Source organism: Ciona intestinalis, chromosome 9 (assembly GCF_000224145.3).
Source record: "Ciona intestinalis chromosome 9, KH, whole genome shotgun sequence".
NCBI lineage: Eukaryota > Metazoa > Chordata > Ascidiacea > Phlebobranchia > Cionidae > Ciona > Ciona intestinalis.
Genome location: NC_020174.2, coordinates 3,119,576 through 3,146,589, shown reverse-complemented (window position 1 = coordinate 3,146,589; position 27,014 = coordinate 3,119,576). Strand labels below are relative to the sequence as shown.

The 27,014-nt window shown below is 34.9% G+C and overlaps 2 protein-coding genes across 8 annotated transcripts; one reads left to right on the top strand and one right to left on the bottom strand.

Moving 5' to 3' along the window:
* Nucleotides 1-2,122: 2,122 nt before the first annotated feature.
* LOC100179876 lies at nt 2,123-22,451 on the top strand. Of its 7 annotated transcripts, none has more exons than XM_018813271.2 (19): nt 2,123-2,257; nt 2,659-2,715; nt 6,011-6,112; nt 7,153-7,284; nt 8,193-8,309; nt 8,672-8,816; nt 9,643-9,738; nt 10,547-11,446; nt 13,387-13,495; nt 13,761-13,801; nt 14,539-14,747; nt 15,379-15,613; nt 16,412-16,606; nt 16,925-17,161; nt 17,614-17,839; nt 18,661-19,610; nt 20,226-20,356; nt 20,663-21,441; nt 21,975-22,451. In XM_018813271.2, exons 2-19 carry the CDS (start codon nt 2,713-2,715, stop codon nt 22,129-22,131), a joined length of 4,764 nt encoding a protein of 1,587 aa, XP_018668816.1. In that variant the 5' UTR covers nt 2,123-2,257; nt 2,659-2,712; the 3' UTR covers nt 22,132-22,451. The 7 variants fall into 7 exon arrangements, with proteins under 7 accessions (XP_018668816.1, XP_018668815.1, XP_002119799.3 ...); XM_018813270.2 differs by having other exon boundaries at nt 7,150-7,284; nt 20,666-21,441; XM_002119763.5 differs by having other exon boundaries at nt 7,150-7,284.
* Nucleotides 22,401-26,118, bottom strand: LOC100177526. The gene is made up of 4 exons (XM_002119812.4): nt 25,851-26,118; nt 25,381-25,467; nt 24,132-24,236; nt 22,401-23,678 (listed from the first exon to the last, which is right to left on the bottom strand). The coding sequence occupies exons 1-4, from the start codon at nt 26,102-26,104 to the stop codon at nt 22,910-22,912; spliced, it is 1,215 nt and encodes a 404-aa protein (XP_002119848.1). The 5' UTR covers nt 26,105-26,118; the 3' UTR covers nt 22,401-22,909.
* Between the last annotated feature and the right edge of the window lie 896 nt (nt 26,119-27,014).

Genomic DNA, 27,014 nt, shown 5'->3' with positions numbered 1-27,014 from the left:
AAATATTAGTTTGTATTGTGATGTCACTAAGCTTACCGGTAAATGCAAGTACAGTGAGTCATGTACAAAAAATGTTTAAACTTTCGAGTTTGTGTGTGTCTGTAGGTCGCCCCAGGTGCTTCGAATCACTGAAACTGAAATTATAAGATTTTTGGTTTGTGGAATTTAAGTTATGCGTAGGGCTAAGCATAAATTTGTAGTTACCACGTGTTTTTTTAGTTTTTTGAAGGGGGAGTGAAAAATGCCTATCGAAACAGTGAAAGTAGTTAAATGAAAAAGATTAGAAAAGTGTAAAAAACGGCGTTTTACCTTATATGGCGTTGTATTGTACCCTTATTTCCTAGCACATAATGCTTCCCAAAAATTTGAATTTTCTGAACAACTTCCACCCCCTACAAATAGCAAGCTGCAATGTGATAACTTAATTTGACGAATGCCATCCAGGTAAACACGCAGCTGACGTTGTTTCTGCATTGTATACAACCATCTTTAAGTTTGGTTACGTGGGGTACAAGACAGGTAATTTTGATAACAAAAGAGCTAGACGTCGGGCGACACTTGACAGCTGTTTATGAGTTTTTAGTTACCTTGCAAATCAATGCGTTAATGCATGGGTGAGGTTCAGGGCACGACCCAAGAATTCCTCCCCGTTTTAACAAAGGCAAGAGAAGCCACACTTGTGAGAACGAAGGCGGGGACAATGACAAGGTTACTCAAGTTGCAAGGGGTAACGTATCAATTCCCAGTTTCAATGGGGTGCAAAAGATTTGATTGCACCTCTCTTGCAAAATTGCTTCGGTCGAAATTTACCTAGTAGTTTACACAAATCAGCAATGCTGTTTTATGGGCGTCACAGTATTGGTTGCTTTTCTGAAAATAAAGCGATTTAGACCCAAGTTACTTGCTAAGTTAAAAAATGACTCAGGTCGTTTGAATGCCAAAAGTTGATGAATCAGAACAAATTGGTCGAATATTTCTGGCTCACTTTCGGTGTTCAAGTGGAAATCCTTTGCACTGAGTAGTTTGAATAGATTTACTTTTCGCCTCGGGTCGGGCTGCTGTGATTTGTGTTTGTTTTTCTAACTTTTCACGATGAATGAACGATTTAATATAGAAATCAAACCACCAGAAAAAATCCATAAATTCAGTTTATTTGCCTTACTGACAGCTTTTTTTAAATTTTTGACCATATAAAAACATTATGGACTGTTAATAGCAAATCCAGTTATTAATACGGTATAGCACTATACGGGTGATTTTTGGAGCTCAAATTTCTATTCATTTTGATTCATATTTCTATAATTTTATGTTGAGTATCACCAGCAAACGAGCTATACATTATTTTCGCTCCGGGTCATGCTCGTCTTTACGTTGAAGATAACTTTCTCAATTCCCCTTTGCGAAGATAATCGCTAAGGGTCAATGGTTATTCACTCTTGGCATCACGTGTGCTTTTAAAAATAAATGCGACTATCCAAATAATCTAAAATGAACGAACATTTCGAATAAGTTTATAAATTGTTTAATAATAGTTGAATGTTTGAATAGTATTTGATTAACGATGAAATAGAACTGACAGCTGTTTGAACAATATTTGATTTATATACGATGAAATAGAACTGGCTAATTGTGTTCAAAATTACAAACATTTTTGGAAAATAAGATCTTATACTTGTACAGTCACCTAAATCAAGCGATTCGCTGCTGGATAATTATAATTGTTACGTCATACGAGACCTCACTGAGGTCACGGTTTTCTGGGAGATAACAACGGTTTTAACGCGGTTGCGGTTTATAGATTTCACTAACCGCTGTCAGATAAAACATTTGTGGTGAATGAGGTGTCAACGGATCGTTTCACACGCTAATTACGTCACCTATAGTGATATATAGCCCAAACATGGCGACTTTTGTAACAAATTATTGCCCCTGGCAAAATACTGAACAACTGACAAAAGCTGTTGACTGTTTTAGTGGCCGAAAGGGACAGGTTGGCGTCATTGATTAAACTGCGGAAGTATTGGCGAAGATTTCACATAGTTTAATCCCTTTAAATACCCTGTTATTCTCAGAGCTTAAGCAGTTTTATTTACAAATTCTACAACCATTTTCACATCACGATTTTTTTTAATTAGCATTTTAATAAGCGAAGTTTGTCACAGGTTTTTGTAATGTTTAGAAATTATTTTCGAACTGTTTAGTTTTACGATTGAATTTTGTAAAGCATGAAGAAAATCCTAAAGAACAATTCTTCAAGGTGCGTGTTTGCTTTAAATGCTTATATTTAGATATCCAGTACAGAATTTGAACATTTGAATGGTACAAAGTGGGATGGGGGAAGACGGGACACTCTTACCACATAATATCAAAATATCCTGATCGTGCTTTAAAAAATTAACAACAGTCTATATGGGAGTCGTGAGAATACGGTTTAATTTTTTTTTTAAATATTCTTTGTTTACTATGCCAAGTGGGATGAAATAAAAATTAAATAAAAGGTTTCCCATCTTCCCCACCCTATTTTATGTCTTATTGCGCATAATATAATATTAATATAAACACCATGTATTTAAAGTCAGGTATAATTTCAGCCCACACTGGCTTTCATCCCGATTTAGGTTACTTCGTGTTAATATATAACCGATCATTTAATCACAGAGTGACGTCAAATTAACACGTGTTCAAGCTTTTTCACTGAAGCCATTCGTCGCTATGGTAAGTCTTAAACATAATGATTTCATGTTTACATAATGTCCTGGGTGTAGTTTAAATACCACGTATTTATACATCTTTATAAGTAGAGGTCTAAAGTTGGATTTTTATCTTTGAAAACTATGCAAAGGATAAACTGTACAGTAGGGTGGGGGAAGATGGGACACCTTTTCATTCTATTTTCTCGTCCCATTTGGTAGTAAGCAAAGAACATTCAAAGAATTTTAAAACTATATCCTCACGACTCCCATAGACCATTGTTAATTGTTTAAAACACGATCATGATATTTAAGTATTATGTGCTAAAGGTGACCTATCTTCCTCCACTCTACTATATATAAATTACCTTCCACGTATAAAAAACAACTGATATTCTCATAGATTGTATGTTGCCAATAGTTTCGAAACTTTTTCACACATAATTTTAGGTCGAACAATGCGTTACGGCACAGAATCGGTGTACCAGGGGATATTATGTTTAATGACGTGTAACAAGGACTATAATGCCACTAACATGGGTCGTATTGTCTGTCGTATTTATAGCAATTTAATATAGTAGGGTGGGAGAAGAAAGGACGCCTTTAGCACATAATATCTAAATAGCCAGATCTCGTTTTAAACAGTTAACAATGGCCTATAAGAGTCGTGGGGATACGATTTTCTAATGTTTGAGTGTTTTTTTGTTTACTACCAAATGGGACGAGAAAATAGAGTTAAAAGGTGTCCCACCCCTCACCCTACTATATCAGGATAAAAACAGTGATAACAAAAAATGGTTTACGATTTTATGTGAGGTTTTTGTATTTTACGTGACATTTACTTACGTAATAGCATTCTCAGTATGTAAGATGACGTCACTGGTACTTTGTGTAGGCCTATAGCAGGATAAGGTTTTAGCGTCATTTGTGGTTGAAGGAGATCCATGCTTCTCGTGGGAAAGTCTCAAGTTTTATCTGATAGCTGAGAACATTGTTTTCTGTCAACACATATATTTCGTATATAAACGCAACGTTTTATCAGTGTCACGTAATATTTTTTTAACAAATGTAACAGAGTGGGAAAAGATGGGAAACCGTTTCATTCTATTTTCCCTTCCCATTTGGTGGTAAACAAAGAACATTCAGAAGAATATAAAATCGTATCGTCACGACTTCCATAGACCGTTGTTAATTTTTTTAAAACACTATATTTGGATAATATGTGCTAAAGATGTCCCGTCTCGCCCCACCCTGCTATTTTTTGTTAACGGAACGCTACGGAAATCGTTGTTGTCTCCCACGCAAAAACTCTCGCAGAATTAAAGAATTCGGGCGTTGACATAAGTTGACACTTAAATTAAGTTAATGCAGCGCTGGTATGTAACAGCGAACCTGTAAGTACGTACCCATGAGAATACGATGTCGCAGCTTACACGCAAAAGTAATAAGTGCGTAAAGTGCTTCTACTGCGCTGGTGTGAAGGAATGTTTTGGTTTGTAATTTTCGTGTAGACTATTATTGAGAGTGTAACCGGGTAGAACGACGCATTGCAGAAATTTTATGGACTAATAAGGCAAAGAAAATATAAAGTCAAAATTGGTTTAAATTTATGTATTTTATCGTTTGAATGAATGAATGAATGTAACTTATTTTATCCTCGCGTGGCCGGAAAACGACAGTCCTTATAACACGGGTGTACTGTTTCATGCACCTCGTGCCAGCTTACGAGTTACCATGTATGTTAATTGGTGGTCGATTCAATGAATGCAATGACAGGGTTTAACCTAATATAGTTTATCGTCGCGTGGCGAGTCAACCACAATCGTTATAAAACGAGTGTTCTGTTTCATGCATCTCGTGCCTGCTTAAAATTTACCATTACAACAACGTTGATATTCCTTTTAACGCCGTGGAACAGTTACTAGAGCGCTCGGCTAGAGGCACGTCGCTACTTCCACCGTTGTATGCAAACAAACTAATTACTCACGTAGTTACATGCGTTGTACCTGTAAGCGGGAACGAGGTGTATGAAATAGGACACCTGCGTTATAATAACAGCAGACGTTGACCTGGCGGGCGAAGGTAAACATTAATTTAAGCTCTGTTGTTTTAAAAATATCTGACTCCAGTAAGTGCGTAGTGGCTTGTATCAACCACTTGAATTAAGTGTTTGGAAAGTTTACAAACGTGTGGTGGACTTTTAATAAGCAGAGGATAAATAGGACTGTGAACAACACTATCAAAAACAAAACTTCATACTTGCTTAACAATTAACATTCCGAGAAAGGCTTTACATGTTATGCTGCAGACTTATATATGACAGCGAGTCATATATGTGGTTTTTTTTGAAGCACCACTTTTGTGGAAAAGATGGTACACCAGTGCGAGTTATACAACTTTTTATAAACTAAAAATAGCAGTCAATTAGACTTTCATGTATAGCCCAGTGGAAGTATTGGGTGTATTAGACCAAAAAGTTTAATAATGGTTTTGTAATATTCTTAATAAGTTATTTTAAGTCTTGTTAGGTTTTTTGTGTTTATTTTTTTCGTTTCCGGAACAATTTTAGTCATTAAAAAAAATAGTTTTTCGGAACAAAATTTAATATGTTTTTTAATTTTTAAAGGCAAAAATGCATTAGTTACTTTACCACAGCACTATATTGTTTTCTACTGCTGGGCTTATGGTCTGTAGTACACATGGTCATATATCAACTGAATTTTACTACAGGTCCTCAGGCAAAGATAAATACTAGAGCTTTATAGGCAAAGTTATTTTACATACTAACAGTGCTAGTGAAGAGTCTTCCCCCCACCTTGTTTGCTAACGACTAACCCCTATAACCACTAACCCCTATCCACTAACCCCTATAACCACTAACCCCCTAACCATCAACACCCAACCCCCTAACCACCAACCACTAACACTTTCCACCAGCCTATTCTGCTATGTACCGGAAGATTCTTCACTAGTGCCTATTTTTTCTTGCCTGAACATTTTATATATGTATAGTAGGGTGGGGAAGATGGGACACATTTTTATCTATTTTCTTGTATCCTCACGACTCCCACATTGTTAATTGTTCAAAACACGATCAGGATATTTGGATATTGGTGCTGAAGGTGTGTCAACCTCCCCCCCACTACTATATATGTGATTTAAAAATGTTAAAAATACTCAACTCGTTTTTCATCTTCTATAAAAATACTCTAATTCTGACATCATGTTTATCGGTATAAAATAACCAATGTTGAATTATGTTCAGTGCTGTGGCAAAGTGGTTAGTGTGCCTTCCACTAACCCAGATTTCATTCAATTAGGAATTAAAGTCTGAGTTTGACAACATGGAAGAATCTCTTCGTGACGCTTTACGTCATACAGAACATCACACAGATCTTGGACGCTATGTAACTTTACAAGAAGTAAGTAAAAAAATATAAAAAAATAACCAAAAAAATAACCAAAAAAATAATCAGCCACAAAGTAACATACTTGGTAATTAGTAAACTGGCACGAAGTGTAAATCAGAGCCCTCGTGTTTAACGACTGTCTCTCCGTTCAAATAACCATAATTTCTTTTAATGATGATGAAGGTATAGAAGATACTTCAAGTCTTAACCTCTGAGCTGCAACTCAAAACAGTTGTCAAAAATGTTTTAAATTAACAAGTTAAAAAAATCACTCATAAAGTAACATACATAGTAACTTAAGCTGGCATGAGGTGTATGAACACCTGTGTATAACGACTGTTGTTTGCCTGCCACGCAGGGATAAAGTAAGGTTTTCACACATTATTGCACAACCACAAACAATGGGTAGAAAAGCTAAAATAGATCAAGAAATACCGATCTACACATTCATGTTAAATTTAAGGTCTATTAAAATGATTTCCGTTTAAAATCACTTCTGGTAATTTGGGACCAATATATGATATTATTTGGAACCAATGATAATTTGGGACCCATATATGATTATTTTTGGGACCCATAGGATTTTTTGGGACCCATGATAGTAATATTTGGGACCCTAGATAATTTGTTACACATGTATGAGCTACATATAACACAACATTCCATGCAATATATTCAGCTGGGATTTTGCATATACCCACTGCCCAACCATGGAGCTTAAATTTTAAAACTAAGTGACACAATTAATTTTATTATGCACAAACACAAAAACCATAAAAACAAACAGCACTAATCCAGACAAAAGTTAAATCTGAGGTAGATTAATGTAACTTAATCTGATATTTCTAATGATAAACAGCAGCAAATTAGGTTCAAAATCTGGAAATTTTGTTTAAAACACATTGAAAAGCGACAGAATTTCTAAATATTAAAAAAAAATAATTATTTTAAAACATATATATAACCGACATAACGTTTTAAAGGAAATTTTATTCAAAACTTTTAATTGTTATTAGAATATTTTTAAATAAATTACTTTGTGTATTCAGCAGCCTCAACCATTGAAACCATCTATATATGTTGGTGCAACTGAGCAAAAGAGGAATATGGAATTACAAAACTTCACTTCAACATCTAATAACAATCAAATGCATTGTCAGAGAGATATGCGGCAAGCAGTCCTGGTCAGTAAATTATTGGGAGAAATTTGAACTAAAAAATCATGACATTGATGGCATCAGACATGATATAATATTAAAAATATACTTAACATCTTAACCAACATAAATCATGCCATATTATCATAATACTAATACATTTAATATCTTAACTACCCTAATCAAACAGACACTTAAAGTTAATATTTTTTTTAAATGGATGCCTATTGGAATAGATTAAACATAAATCATGGCATATTATGATTTAAAAAATAAACTTAATAGCTGCGCTACTGTAATTAAAAAGACAAATAAAAGTTATTATTATAGTAAAAATTGATGCCTATTGGAATAGATTAAACATAAATCATGGCATATTATAATTTAAAAAATATACTTAATAGCTGCGCTACTGTAATTAAACAAACAAATAAAAGTTATTATTATAGTAAAAATTGATGCCTATTTAGAATAAATTCAACATAAACATGTCATACTATAATATTAATAATACACCTAATATATTCGCTACTGTGATTGAACAGACAAATAAAAGTTATTATTATTTAAAAAAATTAATGCTTTGATATATAATAATAAGGTTTTAAATAAATCTTCGTTACAATAATCGAAGAGTCATATAAAAATTATTTTTTATCATAACAAAATTAATGTGTTAATATTTAGTAATAACTTATATTTGTCTCTTCAATTACGGTAGCGAAGATTTAGAAATCTTTTAAACAAAAAGGCAGGATATAACGACAAAACAACAGTTGGTAAAACTCGCTTATAGTTAAAAATTGATTTACATTTGATTGGAAGAAAGAAACTGGTCACTACACCTATTCAAAATCTTAATGTCTTGTTGTATAATATAGTTATCAAGTACTAGTTAAAGCAAGTGGAAAATCTTTAACTAATTTATATACCAGGACCTTGATGATTTTCGAAGACACTGCATTTTGTTAGCTGAAAGAGTTCAAAAAATGGAAGAACAAAATTATCAGCTTATCAAACTAGCTGAAAAACAGAAAGTGGAATATAACAAGGTAGTAACTTATTTAATAGTAATAATCTTTTCACCAATAGTTTTCACCGTATTTCTACTATTTTTCCTCTTATGGAGAGTTAAATTACAGTCATAGACGATATGGCCTATTGGACATTATATGTGGTGTCGTATAGTAGGGTGGGGAAAATGGGACACCTTATTATTCTATTTCCTCTTCCAGTTTAATAGTAAACAAAGAACATTCAAAAAATTATAAAACTGCATTCTCACGACTCCCATAACCGCTGTTAATAGCCCAAATGTCGTTGTCTTTAATTTAAATAATAAGGCCAAGGACCTACAGACCTGGTTCCTTTTAAATAATTTTTGCATAAATTATAATATAAATTTTTTTTACAGGTTGCAGCTCAGGTGGTCCAATCGGAACTCATTCAACGTCAGTTGCAATCTGAGTGCTTCAATTTAAAACGACAAGTTGACAATCTTTCCAAATATAACAAAATATTGCAAAAACAAAATGAAACTTCTTTTTCCGGAGTTGAAAGTAAGTTAAATGGGAAATAATTTTGGGAAATGGGCAAACTGGCCTAAATCCTAGGTCCTCAACAAGAACCTCACCCACACGAAGTAGAATTTTTTATAATCATACCTTGAATGAATGAATGAATGAATGAATGTAACTTATTTTATCCTCGCTTGGTCAGAAAACAACAGTCAATATAACGCGAGTGTTCTGTTTCATATACCTCGTGTAAGCTTATGAGTTACCATATGGCTTTGCTACTTTGTGGGTGATTAACATATAAACAATAAAATCGAAACAATATGACAGTTTTATGCAGTGCAACCCAGGTTAAGCATGAACTTACAGAAAGGTCTGGCAACCCATTAAGCATAAGGGACAATGTACATGCAACACAATTAAACATATAAGTTGGTGTAAGTGACACAAGCAACTCACTTTTAAGTCATTGGACAAATGTTCAAATCAGCACTGGTCCATAATGAATGAATGAATGAATGTAACTTACTTTATCCTTAAGTGACTGGAAAACAACAATTGTTATAACATAGGTGTTCTGTTTACACCTCATGCCAGACCTTACGAATTACTAAATATGTTACTTTGTGAGCAATTATTTTTTCGGATTTTTATTTTTTATATGTGGCTGATAATTTAGACAACCCATTAGTGACCACTGGGTTGGAGCAATTGCCGTTAAGTGTCTTGCTAAAACACACATACACCCACAATGATAGCAGGGACGAGCCTTGAACCCATTACCTCTGGGTTAGTGGCAGGCACGCTAACCAACTGTTCTACAGCGCCGGTGTAACATTAATAATTATTCTTGTTTGTTTTTTAACAGAAGAACATGGTAAAAACAATAGACAAGTTTTGATAGAAGATTCAAACGACCCAATGAGAGATTTGCACAGCAGCGTTGAGAGAAAACCCAAAAATGGTTTGTCTTAATAACTTCATAAACAAAATCCTATTTAAACCCAATTGGCCAATTCTGGCAAAAATCCTAGGACCCGTGAGGTGCCATGCTGCGGGACCTCACCCATATAGAAAAGAATAGAGAATAATTGAACCCAACCTATTCCACAGAAAAGAGAGTAATTGAGCCAAACCTATCAATAAATAAGCTGTTGTTCATTCATGGAATAGTTAGGCATACTGTAAATATAGCAGAGCTTTTGTGACAAGCTTACTAGTTGATGTAGGTAGGAGACCCATAGACACTGTCAAGGCATTTTACAAACAAATTCGCTGTAACTGTTTTACTGCATGTAGCTACTAAGTAATTTTCGAATATAAAATATGTTGCACATTAAGGATCTTGTTTGAATAAGAGACTGATGCTATTTAGGCCAAATATAAATCTTTTATCATTCAATTGGTTTGACTTGATGTTTGTCTGTTCTGTTTTCTCAGCACCAGGTCTTGACTTATTTTTTCACAAGAATTGTCCTACTCTATGAGCACTAGATCAGGATTTGACTGACGTTTTTGTTAGTTACTAAATTTTACAGTATAGTAGGGTGGGGAAAGGTGGGCCACTTTTCATTTATTTTCTCCTTCCATTTGGTAGTAAACAAAGAACATTCAAAGAATTATACAACGGTATCCTCACGACTCCATATACCGTTGTTAATTGTTTAAAACACGATTGTGATATTTGGATATTATTATATGCAAAATGTTTTCCTTCACAGTACTATATGTTAAAAAAACTGTCTTGAAAACTTGAATTTGATTTTTTCCAGGGTTAACAGATAAGATTTTCACCAAAGCGATGGGACGTCTTCAGTCTTCACCTAACACTGAAGATTCTGATCCTTACAAAGCAACTGATGTTGCTACAGTCGTAGAACTATATTCTGCTTTACAGAAGTCAACAGTTTCCGATGTTAATTCGGAACAAATAAAGACACCTAATATCCCAAACAGTGATAATGCATCAGTTGGTTCACTTAATATAATACATGAGCATCCTGAACCTTATACAACGAACGAACATGCTGATTACGCCACACCGTCCAGCAAATGTGCATTGCAGTCTTGCTCATCTTGCCCCCAAAGACATTCCTCCTCCTCCAAGCCTCCACTGAGTCCTTCAAGATCATGTTCGGGTGAATCCCTGGAACAGAGAAAAGAATCGTGCAAAAAAACGAACAACAGAAAACTTTTTAAAATTAAAAAAAGCACAAGCGGAAGTAACTTAGAAAATAGTCAGTCTTTCGACAATAATTCCTACATTGAAGTTGAGCTCAGAAGATACAAAGAGGATTCGACTAAAAATGACGATCGATTGAATCCTGCATCTCAAAACAAAAACTCTCATGGTAAACGAACCACACAAAGACCGTCGAGTTTGGTTTTACAATCCGATTCTTCAGACACGTTGAACCAAACCTCAGCTTGTAGTGACTCTCAACCCTCGGCTTCATTCTATGAAAATGAGCCGTTTAACCAGAATTCTAAAAATACCAATAACAACAATGGATCTCAGCATCAGCAGAAAACACAAGCTCACAGAGAAATCTCATTGCGTTTAGAAGAAAAGTCGCTTTCACCTGATTCTCTCAGTTCTAGATCGTCCTCGTGGAACAAATCTTCTCCAGGTTTAATAAGAAGATCACATTCCAAAACACCATTATTTACAGGTACTGTAATAGTAAAGGTATATGAATAAATGCTACTTACTTTATCCTTGCCTGGCTAGAAAACGACGGTCATTAAACATTTTGTTTCATACACCTCGTGCCAGCTTACGAGTTACGAAGTATGTTACTTTTTGGGTAAATTATTTTTGGTGTAGTTTTTATGTGTGGCTGATAATTTGACAACCCATTAGTGACCACTGGGTTGGGGCAATTGCCGTTAAGTGTCTTGCTTAACGACACATAAGCCTAATGGTAGCAGCGCTGAGCCTTGAACCCATTACCCACTTTGCCTTGGCGCCGCATTATTTGATTATCTATTTAATTACTTTAGAAAGATAATAATCCAGTTATACAAATGGACTGATAAGTCTTCTACACGTTGAATGTAGACCTAATAATATAATAATAGTACCTTTATTTGTCTTATCGTTTACGGTAGCGAAGATTTAGAATCATTTTTAACCAAAAGACAGGATATAGAGACAATACATCATACCTGAAAATAGTTTGTGGTGCAATCGTTGTTTTATACGCGGAAAATTTTGACTGGTATGTTGTTAGTACTCTTTAGATTGCTTTCATCTTCTGTTGCATGTTTCAGTTATTGTTTTGCCTAAATTTTTAAAACAATTTTAGAACTAGATTTAATAATCAAGGTGAGCACATGTAATGTAGTTTATATTTAACTTTCCAACAGCGGTGGTAAAACTAAATGTTTCCCAATAATAATGATACTGGATTCTTTGATCACGAAAACTGCAGACATCCGCTTTAATTTAAACAACTCGGTCGATAATTAAATTTGGATTAATTTTAGTACTGGCACCGGCAACTTCCCTATACAGCTATTACACCAAAATTGCTTCCCAAATTAGAGTTATCTCGTAATTAAAATTAGTGGGATTAATACTTATTTAATAATTGGCTTTGAACTACCTGATACCGAGCGATCAAATTCACAATTAATGTTTCAATTTGTCAGTGAAAATTTCAAAATATATTACGCAATATTTAATTTGCCCCTATCTGAAGATCAAACAGATAAGTTTAAAAATATTTCAACTTGAATTACTTTAATCTTATAAAAATTACAAGTCAGTGGAAACTGGCATTGGGATTTAATTTTTCCATAATTTACACGGTAAATGCCACACACTCAATGTGTCTGTTGTGCATTTAAAATGTTAGTATAGTAAAATCTGAACTAGGAACTTTATTTAATGTATAGTATAGTAGGGTGGGGGAAGATAGGACACCTTTAGCACACAATATCCAAAAATCCTGAATGTATTTTAAACAATTAACAACTGTCAATGGGAGTCGTGAGATTACGGTTATTAATTCTTTAAATGTTTTTTTGTTTACTACCAAATGGAACGAGAAAATAGAATAAAAAGTGTCCCACGTTTTCCACCCTACTATATATTACCTATGATTCTAATTTCTAACACAGCCCTTGTAGTATAATTCAGTTCTAAGCCTATTCTGGGCAAGTTTACACAGTTTGAAAATAAAAGTTGGCAGAGGCATCTTTGTATTGTCATGATAGCAACAAATAACAGTTGGTATACACCCAGTTATTTGTATTTTGGCTATTGTGCCAAGAATTTGCTGCCCAACATTTAAAGTCTTGGTCAGGAATTTTTTTTGCCTTAGTTAGAAATGAAACAACGCAGTTATTTATTTGTGGGCGTATGTGTCCTTGGACAAGACACTTAATGGCAATTGCTCCAACCCAGTGGTCACTAATTGGTTGTCTGAATTATCAGCTATACATAAAAAAAAATAATAATAATAATCACCCACAAAGTAACATACATGAACTCGTAAGCTGGCACGAGGTGTTAAACCCGTGTGATAACGACTGTCGTTTTCCGGCTAGCGAGGATAAAGTAAGTTTCATTCATTCATTCATTCGATGTTAAATAAATCTTCCACAGATCTTCCACCTCCACCTCCTCCCCCTCCATGCGAGGATCATGTGGAAGACGAAGTCAACAGGAGATCCAAAGAGTTTTCTCGTTCTGAGTCGTTAAACAAAGATGACAGGTTGATTTTAATTTCCTTTATCACAATAAATAAATAAATGTAACTTTTTTTCTCCCCTAATGGGCAATTTTAACACCAGATTTACTAGAAATAAAAAAAACAAAAATGACAGATTGATTTTGATTTCTTATATCACAATAAATAAAACTTATTTTTCCTCACCAAATGCGCAATTTTAACACAAAATCTCTAGTAATACATTTTAATCTTTTTTGTCAAAAAAGTTTAGTAATATACATATATTTAAATATTTTTTTGTCAACAGTGTTTTTTCCACCGACACGCAACCAAGAAATCAAACCGAAGGTAACTTAAATACTTTTTGGGGTAACAAGCCAATCCTGGCCTAAATCCTAAGACCCATGGCATGCCACTCTGTGGGACCTTACCCATATAGAATAGAACTCAAATATTATAATAGAATGCAACATTTTTTAATAAATGAATTTATTTTAGAATTTTCATTATCATAATATATGTGCCACTATAAAAAAAATTTGTATTATTAGGTTATTAGCTGATTATGCTGATTTTGTTTTCACATTTTTAACTTCTATAAACATAAATTATAAGTTAATTTTTTAAACTCATCAGTATTTAAATTACAATGTTTATTGTTTAACTTATATTTTAGGAAGCATAAATTTAGTATTTTTTTTTCAAATTTGATCAATTTTTAAATTACAATGTTGAATTTATATTTTAGGAAGCATTAATTTATTAGTTATTTTTTTTAGTTTCATCGTCTTTTAAATTACTATGTTTAATTTATATTTTAGAAAGCATTAATGTATTAGTTAATTTTTTTAGTTTGATCGTTTTTTAAATTACAATATTGAATTTATATTTTAGAAGGCATAAATTTATTAGTTAATTTTTTAATTTGATTGCCTTTTAATTTACAATGTTTACTTTAAATTTATTTGTTAATTTTTTATATTTATTTGCTTTTAAAATTACAAGGTATATTTTAGGGGCATATATTTGTTAGATATTTTTTAAAAGTTCATCCTTTAAACTTCAATGTTTAATTTATATTTTAGGAAGCAGACCTTTACCTAAACTCAGTGTGTGGAAGGAATCGGCTGATAATGAATCAGGAAAATCACCAAACCAGGACACCAGTGGGTGGAGAAGGAAGTCATATTCAGCTGCTTGCAGAAAGTCACAGTCGTTGGATCATATATACGAACTTGAACAATTTGATAATAACAAGAAAAATATGGAAGAAAAGTTGGACGTCTGCTCCATGGTTAGCTGCTGCTTATTTTTTAGTTGCTGACTGATTGTGCAGGCAATACATAAAGGAATAAATTAGCGCCTGAGCACAGTTGGTTAGTGCGCCTGCCTGTAACCCAGCAGTAATGGTTTCAAGGCTTGTCGTTGATACCATTGTGGGCGTGTTGGTCCTTGGGCAAGACACTTAACGTCAATTATTCAACCCAATGGTCGGTAATGGGTTGTCCAAACTATCAGCCATACATAATGAAATCCCAGAAAAATAATCACTCATGAAGTAACATACTTGGTAACTCAAAGGCTGGTACGAGGTGTATGAAACATAACAGCTGCGTTTAATAAAAATCGTTTTCTGGCTGCATGAGAACAAAGTAAATTACATACATGAATGAATGCAACTTACTTTATCCTTGTGTAGTTGAAAAACTATGGTTGTTATAACACGGGTGTTCTGTTGTTTCATACACTTTGTGTCAGCTAATAAATTACCATGTATGTAACTTTGTGTGTGTGTTTTTTTCTATATGGCTAAAATTTTGAACAACTTATTAGTGACCACTGGTTTGGAGCAATTGCGCAGAAATTATCCCTGCTAAGCTAAAACACTACATTAAATAATATACTTAATCATGGTTATTCTTTAGGTATTCAGCACTCTACAAACTCCCAAAAGATGCTCAAAGCCGCAACCTTCTTTTGCTCCACAATCTCCAGATGCTTTTGTAGAAAAATCGAAAGAACAATCTCTGGAAGATGAGTTTCCTCCTCCCCCACCTCCCCACATCCTCCAGGAGGTGATGAAAGGATTTGCTCCCATTGAAGAGGATGGTTATGTTCTCATGGACCCCATCGAGAATGATAAAAACGCCAAATTTAAAGGTAAATGTATTTTTGAATGAATGTAACTTACTTTATCCTCGCGAGGCTGGAATACGACAATCGTTATCACACGGGTTTAACACCTCGTGCCAGCTTACGAGTTACCATGTATGTTACTTTGTGGGTGATTATTTATTTGGGATTTTATTATTTTTTTTATGTATGGCTGATAATTCAGACAACCAATTAGTAACCACTGGGTTGGAGCAATTGTCGTTAACTGTCTAGCCCAAGGACACATACGCCAACAATGGTAGCAGCGTCGAGCCTTGAAACCATTACCTCTGAGTTACAGGCAGGCGCGTGCTAAGGCAGAGGTAATAGGTTCAAGGCTTGTTGCTGCTATCATTGTGGGCGTATGTGTCTTTGGGAAATACACTTAACGTTAATTGCTCCAACACAGTGGTCACTAATGGGTTGTCCAAATTATCAGCCATACATAAAAAAGTCCTCCCAAAAAATAATCACCTACAAATTAACATACATGGTGACTCGTAAGCTGGCACGAGGTGTATGAAACAGAACACCTGTATTATAACGACTGTTGTTTACTGACCTCGCGAGGATAAAGTAAGTTACACTTATTTGTTCATTTAATATTACAGCAAAAAATAAAACACCCCTTAATGGTGCAAACCAAAATACTTGTAAAGGAATAAGATGTATGGGACCACCTATATAATACACAATAAGACACATACTTATAACTATGTTGTTGTATAAAAACCTGCCAGCATAAAAAGTGATTCATCATTGAACCTAAATAACCTTATTTTTTATTTCTTTCCCAATCTGCAGATCTAAGTCCAAAGCAAAATTCTCAGTTTGAATTAACAAAGAAGAACAGCAAAAGTGAATCGTCAATTCACCAACGCAGGTCTTTATCAAAAGATCATTCAAAATCTTCTGACATAGGTACAAGACCAAGTAAAAACGAACAGGAAAGTTTCAAACCTGAAATTGGTCGACCTAAAAACCGAAGAATGAGTGAAGGTGAAAATTTTATTTGAATATTTTTTTTGAAAAAAAGACTGATAATGTCATTTAGGCGAAATATATATCTCTTATATAGTAGGGTGGGGGAAGATGGGACACATTTTTAGTCTATTTTTCCGATTATTTGGTAGTAAACAAAGAAGAGTCAAAGAATTATTAAACCATTTTTTTACTTCCCTAGACCGTTGTTAATTCTTTAAAACACAATTCGGATATTTGGATATTATGTAAAAAAAAGTGTCCCGTCTTTCCCCACCCCACTATATTTATGAATTAATATCCCTTTTTAATAATTTTTACAATAAAATATTACAGGCTCCGCTGTGAGACGAAGATCCGACCGACAGTCCCTTGAAGACGATGGTGGTATGAGAAAAATTTCTCGTCATCGGAGCATTAGCAGTGACCACTCGTTAAGAAAGCGAGAAAACTATGTCCCTGAAAACCAAAATGATTTTACGAAAGCAAATCCCCAGCCCCGATTTCCATCAACCAACCCCTATGTTAAGTTAACTTCAACTCCTAAAGCAAGATTATCAAATGCAGAAGAGGGTAGGTTGGATTTTCAATTGTATTATTAGTATTTCTTCAAATTAAATCTAAATATGTTTTAACTGTAAGCTTGTTTTAACAACTGTTGTTTTGTCGCTATATCCTGTCTTTTCGTTTAAAATGTTTCTAAATTCATGCAACATATGAACATATTACATAACTTTTATTAAGAAACTATATAATATTAGTAATAATTTTTTATTTGTCTCTTGATTACGGTAGCAAAGATTTTGAAATATTTTCTACGAAAAGACAGGATATAGCGACAAAAAAACAGTTGTTAAAACACGCTTACAGTTAAAAACATATTTACTTTTAATTGAAAGAAAATAAGCGTGGTCGCTACACCTAGCAGACAAACTAGCCATTTATGTTTAATTATTATCAAGTTAAACTTCTAATAGAAACAAAAGTGTATAATTTGTATATTACCAATGTTTTGAATTCAACAGAAAAATCCCCCATGCCTAGAAGTGTAAAAGAATCAAAACCTCTGCAAGGACGACAACCCACAAAGCTTACACCTAACGTAAAGGTAACGACAAATTCTGCAACAAACGGAAAGAAGAAGTCAAGTTCTCCATCATCATTTGTGAATCTGATGAAAGCAAAGTTTGGAAAATCAAATTTAGGAAACAAATCTGGAAGTAAGAAGTCTGAAGAAGAAAATGTTTTGGAGTGAGTAAACATATCTTGATGCTTTAAATGTCTAGTGCCATAGCACAGTTGGTAAGCACGCTTGCCTCCAACCCAGAGGTAATGGGTTCAAGGCTCTTCGCTGCTACCATTGTGGGCGAATGTGTTCTAGGGCAAGACACTTAACCGCAATTGCTCTAACCCAGTGGTCACTAATGGGTTGTACAAGTTATCAGCCATACTTAAAAAATAAAAGAATTCCCCCCAAAAATAATCACCCACAAAGTAACAAACTTGGTAACACGTAAGCTGGCACGAGGTGTATGAACACTCCTGTTATAACGACTGTCGTTTTTCGGCCATGAGGATAAAGTAAATTACATTACATTCACCGTTAACCCGTTGGGAAAAGATTGTTTTTTGCAAATGTTCTGACTTTTGTTGACTGTCACGCTTTGCCCTTGCGCCATATACCATAACCTCTTATATTTTTTTTTCTCTTAATTTCGGCATGGCTGCCTGGTTGAACAACCCATTAGTGACCACTAGGCTGCAGCAATTGGTATCTTGCTTAAGTATATATATACACACCTAAATTGTTGGTTTGATTCAAGTTTAGACTGCTGAGTCAATAGATGTTTTTTTGCGATAAAACTATAGCTAATATAATATTATGTAACAAAAATTTTGTTTCTAATTGTCATTTTTTTCAAAAAAAACAGAAACTTTTAAAAATTTTGTTTTCAAACCTGATTTTATTTAAAAAAACAACAAAATCTTCTAAAAATTTTGTTTTTAAACCTGATTGTATTCGGGAAAACGAAATATTCTAAAAATTTTGTTCTAATTCTGATTTTATTTAGGAAAACCGAATCTTCTCTTCCGGTTAAAGCTGCAAGCTCCTTGATTGATCCGCGTACTCTTTCGTTAGAACCAAACTCATATTTAAAACCAACCGTTGATGGTGTACTTGATGATAAAAGATCCAAACTTAAACTTGGAAACAACAGCGACGCAGCTGTAGGAAGAAAACTAAGTCGTCCCTTTCCAAATCAACCACTTGCGAATCAACAATCAAAGGGACAATTATTGAACGTGGTTGAAGAAGTGGTTTCCGATGAAGGATTTGCTGAAGGAAGCACAATTGAACGTGCTGAAAAAGAACAAACTTCCGAAAAAGACGTGAATGAAACAAACTGTGAGTCACGATATGTAGATATCACAGTTCAAAAACAAGAACAGCGTAATTGCTTAAACAAAAATCCCGCTGAGATTGGGATCAAAAATCAACCTAAAAAAAACAATTCTTATTGGTATGACAATGTAGTTAGCATAGGAAGCGGTAGTAACAAACAATTTAAAGTTTTAATGACCGAAACAACTTTTGATGAAGATGGAATAACAAGAAGCAACTGTTTGAAGCAGAAACACACAAGGTTAAGAATGAAGGAAGAACCTCCTTATGAAAATTACCCATTAGTAACTAGTTCAATGGGCCAGCTAGCCCCACCGTCATACGAACATGTTATTCTCACGAGGTCACAAAAAAGTGACAACCCCAGACCGACATCTGTGAGTTACAACTCCCAAAACCAAAATCGTGAAGTGATAGCGACAGGCGTGACTATTGTGCGGTCACCTCAACAAAAAGCTTTCAAACCAAAAGTTGAAAGTAAACCGACCAAGACTACTACAGCCTTTGACAGGATAATGAAATCTGTTGGTCATCATTATTCAGGAAGTAAAGAAGACCTGAGTGGGAAAAGAGAATTAGATTTAAAAAATACTGCCCAAAAATCACACAGAAATACAGGTAATTAAACTACTTTTTTTCTGAGAAAATGGACCTAACAGCACATTATATAGGCTCTGCATGCTCCAATTACTGGGCCATACTTATCATTAGTTCCAACTCACTGTTTACCGGTATTCAGTGCCGCAGCCAGGGTTGTTTAGGGTGTAAACCAAAAAAAAAATTAATTAAAAAAAAATTTTTTGAAATTTTTTTGATAAAAACTCCCCCTATTTTTTCAAGCTGCGCCACTGCCGGTATTTATGACATTTTTTAAAAACTGTTTTCCTCTCTAACCTGTTTTCCTGGTATGGTATTCTCGGCTAACGACTGAAGTTAGTCAGTTTCGGTTACAACTTGTTACCAAGTTGGCCGACTAAATTACAATGCATTACCTATTACAGATTTTAGTCGGTCAAAAATCGGTCAACTAAATTTTAGATTTTAATTTAGGTGGCGACTAGTTTAGTCGGTAGCCAAAAATACCACCCCTGGGGAAAAAATGCAGTTTACTCTCTTGCGTGGAGCCCTGAAGCAGAATCCTCTGGTCTGCTAGAGTTAACACTCTAAACATTGTGATTCACTTATCCTTTGTTCGAAAGAGAAAAAGGAATTTATATTGTTTATTATTTGCAGGCAAGAACGAAAGTCCACAAGGAAAACTTAATGCTGAACATCAAAAAGTGTTTGAAAAAGCTTTTATTAGCTCGGTCGTTGAAGCGGAACTTTCACAAACATCTCATAACTTGATGGAAGGTGGAAATCATGTAAGTGTGCTGGTTCTAATATTCACCTTTATTATTTAAATAAATATTATTTACTTATTTTGTATTGTCTGTAGGGTTTAACGGTCACGCCTTTTATTCAAAACATTATTTTTTTCTTTTTTACCAATAAGCATGTTTTAAAACTATTGTTTTACCGTTACTACCTGCCTTTTCGCTTTTATAAACTGTTCTGCTTTTTTGTATCGTGACCGAAGAGACGAAATAAATTTTAATTTATTTAATTTAATTTTATTCATATTTTGATTCTAATACTAATTTCATCATATTTCAATTCAATTTCTTCAGCAGAAAACATCGAGTGAGTTGCCATGTCTTCCTCTACCCCCATCGAGTGGTGGAAACAGCACTGGAACAGGTTCTAGTTTTGGATCTCTACCTTCTGATGGCATTGTGGACGTTACAGAGTCTCGTACTAGGACGTCTTCTGCGTCTTGCCCCTCACTGAAGTCGCAATTGAGATTAAGCAAGACACAGAGGAACAGTATTACTTCGTTTGGTTATTCCGCTCTTCAAGGGACAGTGGATTCCAGCACATCGACGACTAGTTCTGAATCGAGTTCAAGAGGTCGCGATAAAAATTCAGTTGGAGGATGTTTGGAGTCGAACTCATCGTTTGGGTCAGTGGAGCGACCAGTGACCTCATCCGGGATTACGAAATCAAAAATCAACCCCATGGTACAATCACGACTTTCAAAATCACCAAAAAATCCGAGTTTTGAACAAGAAACGCAAACAAAACTTGCTCCAAACCGTAGATCTCAGTCAGGATCACGAATATCTCGACTTAGCACGCCAAGCAAACTGCCTGCACCAGGAAAATCTCCTGACTCAAGATCTACCACTCCTAAAAGTGTGTTTTCACCTTCCACTCCAAATGAATTACCTCCTACATCAGCAAACTCCAAGCAAAGATTAAAGCTGGCTCCTCTAGGCTTATTACCCCCTAGCCCATCTTACACCAATCAAACCAGTGAACCAGTTTATGAAAATGCTGCTGCCTTTAAACAACACAGAGTTAATGAAAAGCAAATACCTGCCCTCAAAAGAGTTCCATCGTCCATGAGGTAAAATGAATGAACGGGTGTAACTTACTTTCATCTGGCCGGAAAACAACAGTCGTTAACCCTTCAGTTCTGTTTCATACACCTCGATTGCTCCAACCCAGTAGTCACTAATGAGTTGTCAAAATTATCACCCACTAATAAAAAAAATCAGAAAAAAATATTCACTCACAAAGTAACATACTTGGTAACTCGCAAGGTGGCGTGAGGTGTATGAAACAGAACACCATGTTTTAACGACAGCCATTTTTTCGGCCATTAGGGATTAAAGTAAAAAGTTACATAACAATTTTTTCAAGTCAGTGGTGACTAATGGTTGTCCAAATTGTCAGCCATACAATGTGTATAGATAAACTAACCTGTCAATCATAAAGATAAAACAATCACCCACAAAGTTAGATACATGGTAACTCATAAACTGGAATGAGCCATGACATAAACACTGGTTTTCTGTTTCATACACCACTGTCTTTTCCGGCAACTAGATTAAAGCAAAAATTTAAATTAACTTATTCATCAGCCACTTTTGTTACCAGGCCATCTGGTTCCAGCATCGGCGTGCCGTCTGTTTCAGCGCGAACAAATAGTTGTGCCTCCAATCATATAGACACCCGACGTTCGAGGAAAGGTAACCCATCAGCATCTGGACTGCATCGCCCACGTCCAATCTACCCAGGAGTTGGAGCTGGTTAACACGTCAATTTTGCGCAACACAGCTTTTAATGTTGTTGAGGTAGCACGCCATGGGTGCTAGAATTTGGCCAAAAACCTACGCAACATAGCCTTACAGTGCAGCTTTTGATTCTATTTCTCTATCCAGCCCTATTAGCTCATTCGCAATCGACTTTCGTTGTCACTTTGTTGCTGCACAGACTACCAACCATCTTAGCAATGTCAGAAGGATATTTCTGCAGAAAACTCTTCGTTTTTATTTATATTTTCTTTTTTTTTTCTACATCACCTTTTTGTTGCGAACTTTTAATGACTGGATAAAATAAATACGAAGAACCTCATTGTCGTGGATATTTCGTATAAAATTAGAAAATACAAAAGACTTGATTGTGAAATAAATATAAACACAAAAAATTAGCGAATAAAATAAAAATGTAATTGCTTTTCTTTCAAACTGCAATTAGCCAAATAAAGTAATAGTATACATCAGTAATCATACTTGTATTTTGGCTCCCTCGGCAAAAATTTTGCTGCACAGTGTTTACTGTTCTGTTCATGTCATCTTTATCAGGGTAAATGACAATTAACAAAATTAAAAAATGACACCTATGCCGAAAGAGTCAAAATACATATAGTAGGGTGGGAGAAGATGGGGCACATTTCAATCTACTTTCTCGTCCCATTTAATAGTAAAGAAAGAAGATTCAAAGAATTATAAAACTGTATTCCCACGACCCCCATAGACCGTTGTTAATTGTTTAAAACAAGATTAGGATATTATGGCAGCAAATGATAAATTTCAGTAATCATACTGAACTGGTGGCAACACATGATGAATGGTATGAAAATGTTTGGGTAGTGTTCTCATCCAGCGCTGTACTTTTTCTACCGATTCCCGAATAACAAGTTGTTCTGTGGACAGCAAAGACGCTTTGGAAGTTGCTGGGTCTCGATAATTAGCAGCAGAGTGAGCCAGACTGTTAATAGGAGGTTTATTAAAACGGAGGTACGAAAATTTACCACCGATATTTTGCTTCGATGGTAAGGATGTATGTAGTTGATTGCTGGTAGAATTATTGTCCTGTCCTGAGACTTTAGTTGAGGATTTGTTTAAGTCGCTTATGTGCGCTGGTATGGTAGTAACTTGAGTATCGGTTCCGTTAACTGGTTCTTTTATAACATGTCGTCGATGAGAAACTGGAATTCGGTATCCGCGATCGCTGTTATGGCAGTTTATTGCTGATATTTGGTTTGTATATGATTTTGCGAAAGATAGTCTGTGGGTAAGAGGTTTATGAACACGCTTTGTTTGCTGGGTGCTGGACCTTGCCGTTTTCAAATCATTTATTGTGGTACTGGTATTGTAATTTCTTTGTTCAGTGTAAGATGTCAGGCTTTGGGTCATGTGGGGCTGAGTACTAAGATATATTTTTCTTTGCGGCCACGCTTGTATTGCTATCGGCGAATGAGATCGTAATGAAACTTCTTCTTCCCGATTACCGGGCATCGATTCGGAGTTGGCAGAGACATGGCCACTAGGTGGTATTGTTTCACCTTTGTTTTCCAATCTATGTCATATCTTAACAAATAAACTCAAATTTTGAGAGCTAGTGAAGAATCTCCCCCCACCACCTTATTTGCTAACCACTAACCCCCAATCCCTAGGTTAGGAGGTTAGGTGTTGATGGTTAGGGGGTTAGTGGTTATAGGGGTTAGTAGCTAGTGGTTATAGGGGTTAGTAGCTAGTGGTTATAGGGGTTAGTGGTTAGCAAATAAGGTGGGGGGAAGACTTTTCACAAGCACCTTTTATTCATTATTAGCAAATAAAACAGAGCTCACTCCACTTATTAGACAACGTAGATTTCATTCATAAAATAAATTGTTATAATATTCTCCATTATAATATTAACACAATTCAATATTCATATTCACAATTAAATTTATTGGAAATTATGATTTTTATGTTCCATGAATTCAATCCTGGAATTTTATATTTATTGTTATTACTGTTGATCCATTACCTATCTTGGTCCGTGTTACTCTCACAATGTTTTGGCTGCGCACAATCCTTCGAATGCCTCGGCGTCAATACTTTGACGCTTGTGAAAGATCTTCCGCTGCATTGTCTGTATATTATAAAAATGTGTTCAGTACATTTAGCGCATTATCAAATAAATATGTTTCTTGTTCCGTATTTTTCCGTAATATTGTAACATATTGTTAACGAGAAATATTCACGAAAACACATCGATTTTCACGTGTTTTTTTCCTGAGAAAACTCAAATTTTGGAGACAAATTTGACACAGGGAATTCCCATGTTGGCGCGAAAATAGATAACAGCAAAATCTGGGGACATAACTGTAGGGAAAAGGCTAAATTTACTAGACATTTTCAAACGCTTTGTCAAAACAATACTTTTACAAGTAAAGAGAAACTACCAACCAACATGTGGACCCCAGCAACTTGGAACTTCCACGGCAGTTAAAGGGGTTAAACAAGTGATGAAAATGATAAAATAATATCGTGGGAGAAGATAGGACACTTCTAGCTTATAATATCCGAATATTCTGATTGCTTTTAAAACATTTAACAACGATCTATGGAAGTCGTAAAGATCCGGTTTTATAATTCTTTCATTGTTCTCTGTTTACTAAAAAATTGGATGAGAAAATGGAATGAACCGGTGTCCCAACTTCCCCCACCCTACTATATGTTTAATTGTAATCATTGTAATGCGTGCGTTTTATTATTCATTAGGATGGCGAAAGATAGGACACCTTTTCATTCTATTTTCTCGTCCCTCTCGTTAGTAAACAAAGAACATTCAAGGAATAACAAAACCATATCCTCACGTCTCCCATATAGAACTCAAAATATATAAATCACCCACAAAGTTACAAACCTAACTCGTAAGCGTAAGGTAACTTGTAAGCGAACACGGGGTGTATGAAAGAGAACAACCTCATTATAACAACTGTCCTTGCCCCGCCACGCGAAAGTAGATAAGTTACACTCATTCATACATTGACTATCATTCATTCATTCATTCATTCATTCATTCATTCATTCATTCATTCATTCATTCATTCATTCATTCATTCATTCATTCATTCATTCATTCATTCATTCATTCATTCATTCATTCATCCATCCATCCATCCATCCATCCATTCATTCATTCATTCATTCATTCATTCATTCATCCATCCATCCATCCATCCATCCATCCATTCATTCATTCATTCATTCATTCATTCATTCATTCTTACTTCCATGGAAAACGTTCTTTATTTCCACCAATTTCAGTAGCAGCAGGACATCCACGAACAACGATACCTTTTTCGTTTCTCTGCGTACTAAAACATATTGTTTAAGTTACAGAAAATCCACATTTTTTAAAAAATACAGAAAACCCACAATATTAACGTGTTCTTATACAGTAGGATGGGGGAAGCCGGGACACCTTTAGCACATAATATTCAAATATCCTGATCGTGTTTAAAACAATTAACAACGGTCTATGGGAGTCATGAGGATACGGGTTTTTAATTCTTTGAATATTCTTCGTTAACTACCAAATGGGACGAGAAATAGAATGAAAAGGTGTCCCATCTTCCTCCACCCTACTATATTAATTATTTTTATTATGAAACGCAAACGATAAGTTTTGTTCAGAATGCAAACGAACCTGGTCATACAACAAAATGGGATGGTAAGCCTACACTATCATCAAAATCACCTTTTTTCGGATTCTTCTTTCTTCGCTTCATTTGTGGTTAACGTTGTATACAGAGAGGGAAAACTTGAAGTACTGTAGTAATACGAAGCGACCGGCCACCGCGTCTTTCTCGCCAAACTTCCTTGTTGTCTGGCTGACAATGAAGGATTTGGAACACTTTTGCAGCGGCTACGCGAATGATTCATCCGTGACTTCGGTACAACGACATTTATTGGCAGATTATCAATAGAAATACACCTTACATCGCCTTTCATTTCGCTTGAAACTATTATTCTGTAACAAAATAGAAACATCACTTTCACAACATTACAAATAAAATATAAACTTGTTTTTTAAATCAAACACGTTTCGAGACAATCGAGTATTGTTATATTTCTCCGATACTTTCGTAACATAGTTCGCCCAGTTCACCTTTTGTGTTTCAATCGACCCAGACGGTAACTGAATACAAGTATTCTATAATTAAGCTATTATATTTATGCAGGTATCGTTTATTATTTCAAATTTCTCCTCAGCTTTGGACAAGTTTGTTAAAGTTCTAACCAAATTTTGTCTATATGGACAATTTAAGTGTCTTCTGCTTTAAATAACTAAAATGCTACCATTGTGGGCGTATATGTCCTTGAGAAAAACACTTAACCGCAATTGCTCCAACCCAGTGGTCACTAATGGGTTGTCCAAATTATCATCCGCGTACAAAAATGAAAAAACAAATAAAATAATCACCCACAAAGTAACATACTTGGTAACTCGTAAGCTGATACGAGGTGTATGAAACAGAACACCCGTGTTTAACGGCCGTCGTTTCGGGCCACGCGAGGATACAGTATAGGAATTACAGAAGATATAAAACAGCAACAAAAGTCTAAGCTAAGATATGACCGAGTTATTCATACAGTTAGGTTTTTGGTGATATAACCATACTCTTAATAATTGACAAAACTTAGAAATGTATTGAAACACACAGAAGGAGTTATTTAGAGACACCCTAGCAGGTGCTAAGTTTAACGATTGAAATTTCAACAACGATTTTTAATAATTCTAACAAAAATAACCGTCTTTGCCGAACGCTTTGTTAGACCGTGCGAATACTGTCCAATAATACTGTAACATTTATTTTCGTCAATCATCAAATTGCTACCCCTAAAATAAGCGCATGAAAAG

Excerpts from the sequence above, each read along its gene's own strand:
- LOC100179876 (XM_002119763.5), top strand. Across the intron at positions 14,748-15,378 it reads AGTTGGACGTCTGCTCCATG|GTATTCAGCACTCTACAAAC; the intron begins GTTAGCTGCTGC and ends GTTATTCTTTAG. Across the intron at positions 20,357-20,662 it reads TGATGGAAGGTGGAAATCAT|CAGAAAACATCGAGTGAGTT; the intron begins GTAAGTGTGCTG and ends CAATTTCTTCAG.
- LOC100177526 (XM_002119812.4), bottom strand. The coding sequence starts at position 26,104 with ATGAAAGGCGATGTAAGGTGTATTTCTATTGATAATCTGCCAATAAAT. Across the intron at positions 25,468-25,850 it reads AAAGAAGAATCCGAAAAAAG|TACGCAGAGAAACGAAAAAG; the intron begins GTGATTTTGATG and ends AATATGTTTTAG. Across the intron at positions 24,237-25,380 it reads AAAGAACGTTTTCCATGGAA|ACAATGCAGCGGAAGATCTT; the intron begins GTAAGAATGAAT and ends TATAATATACAG.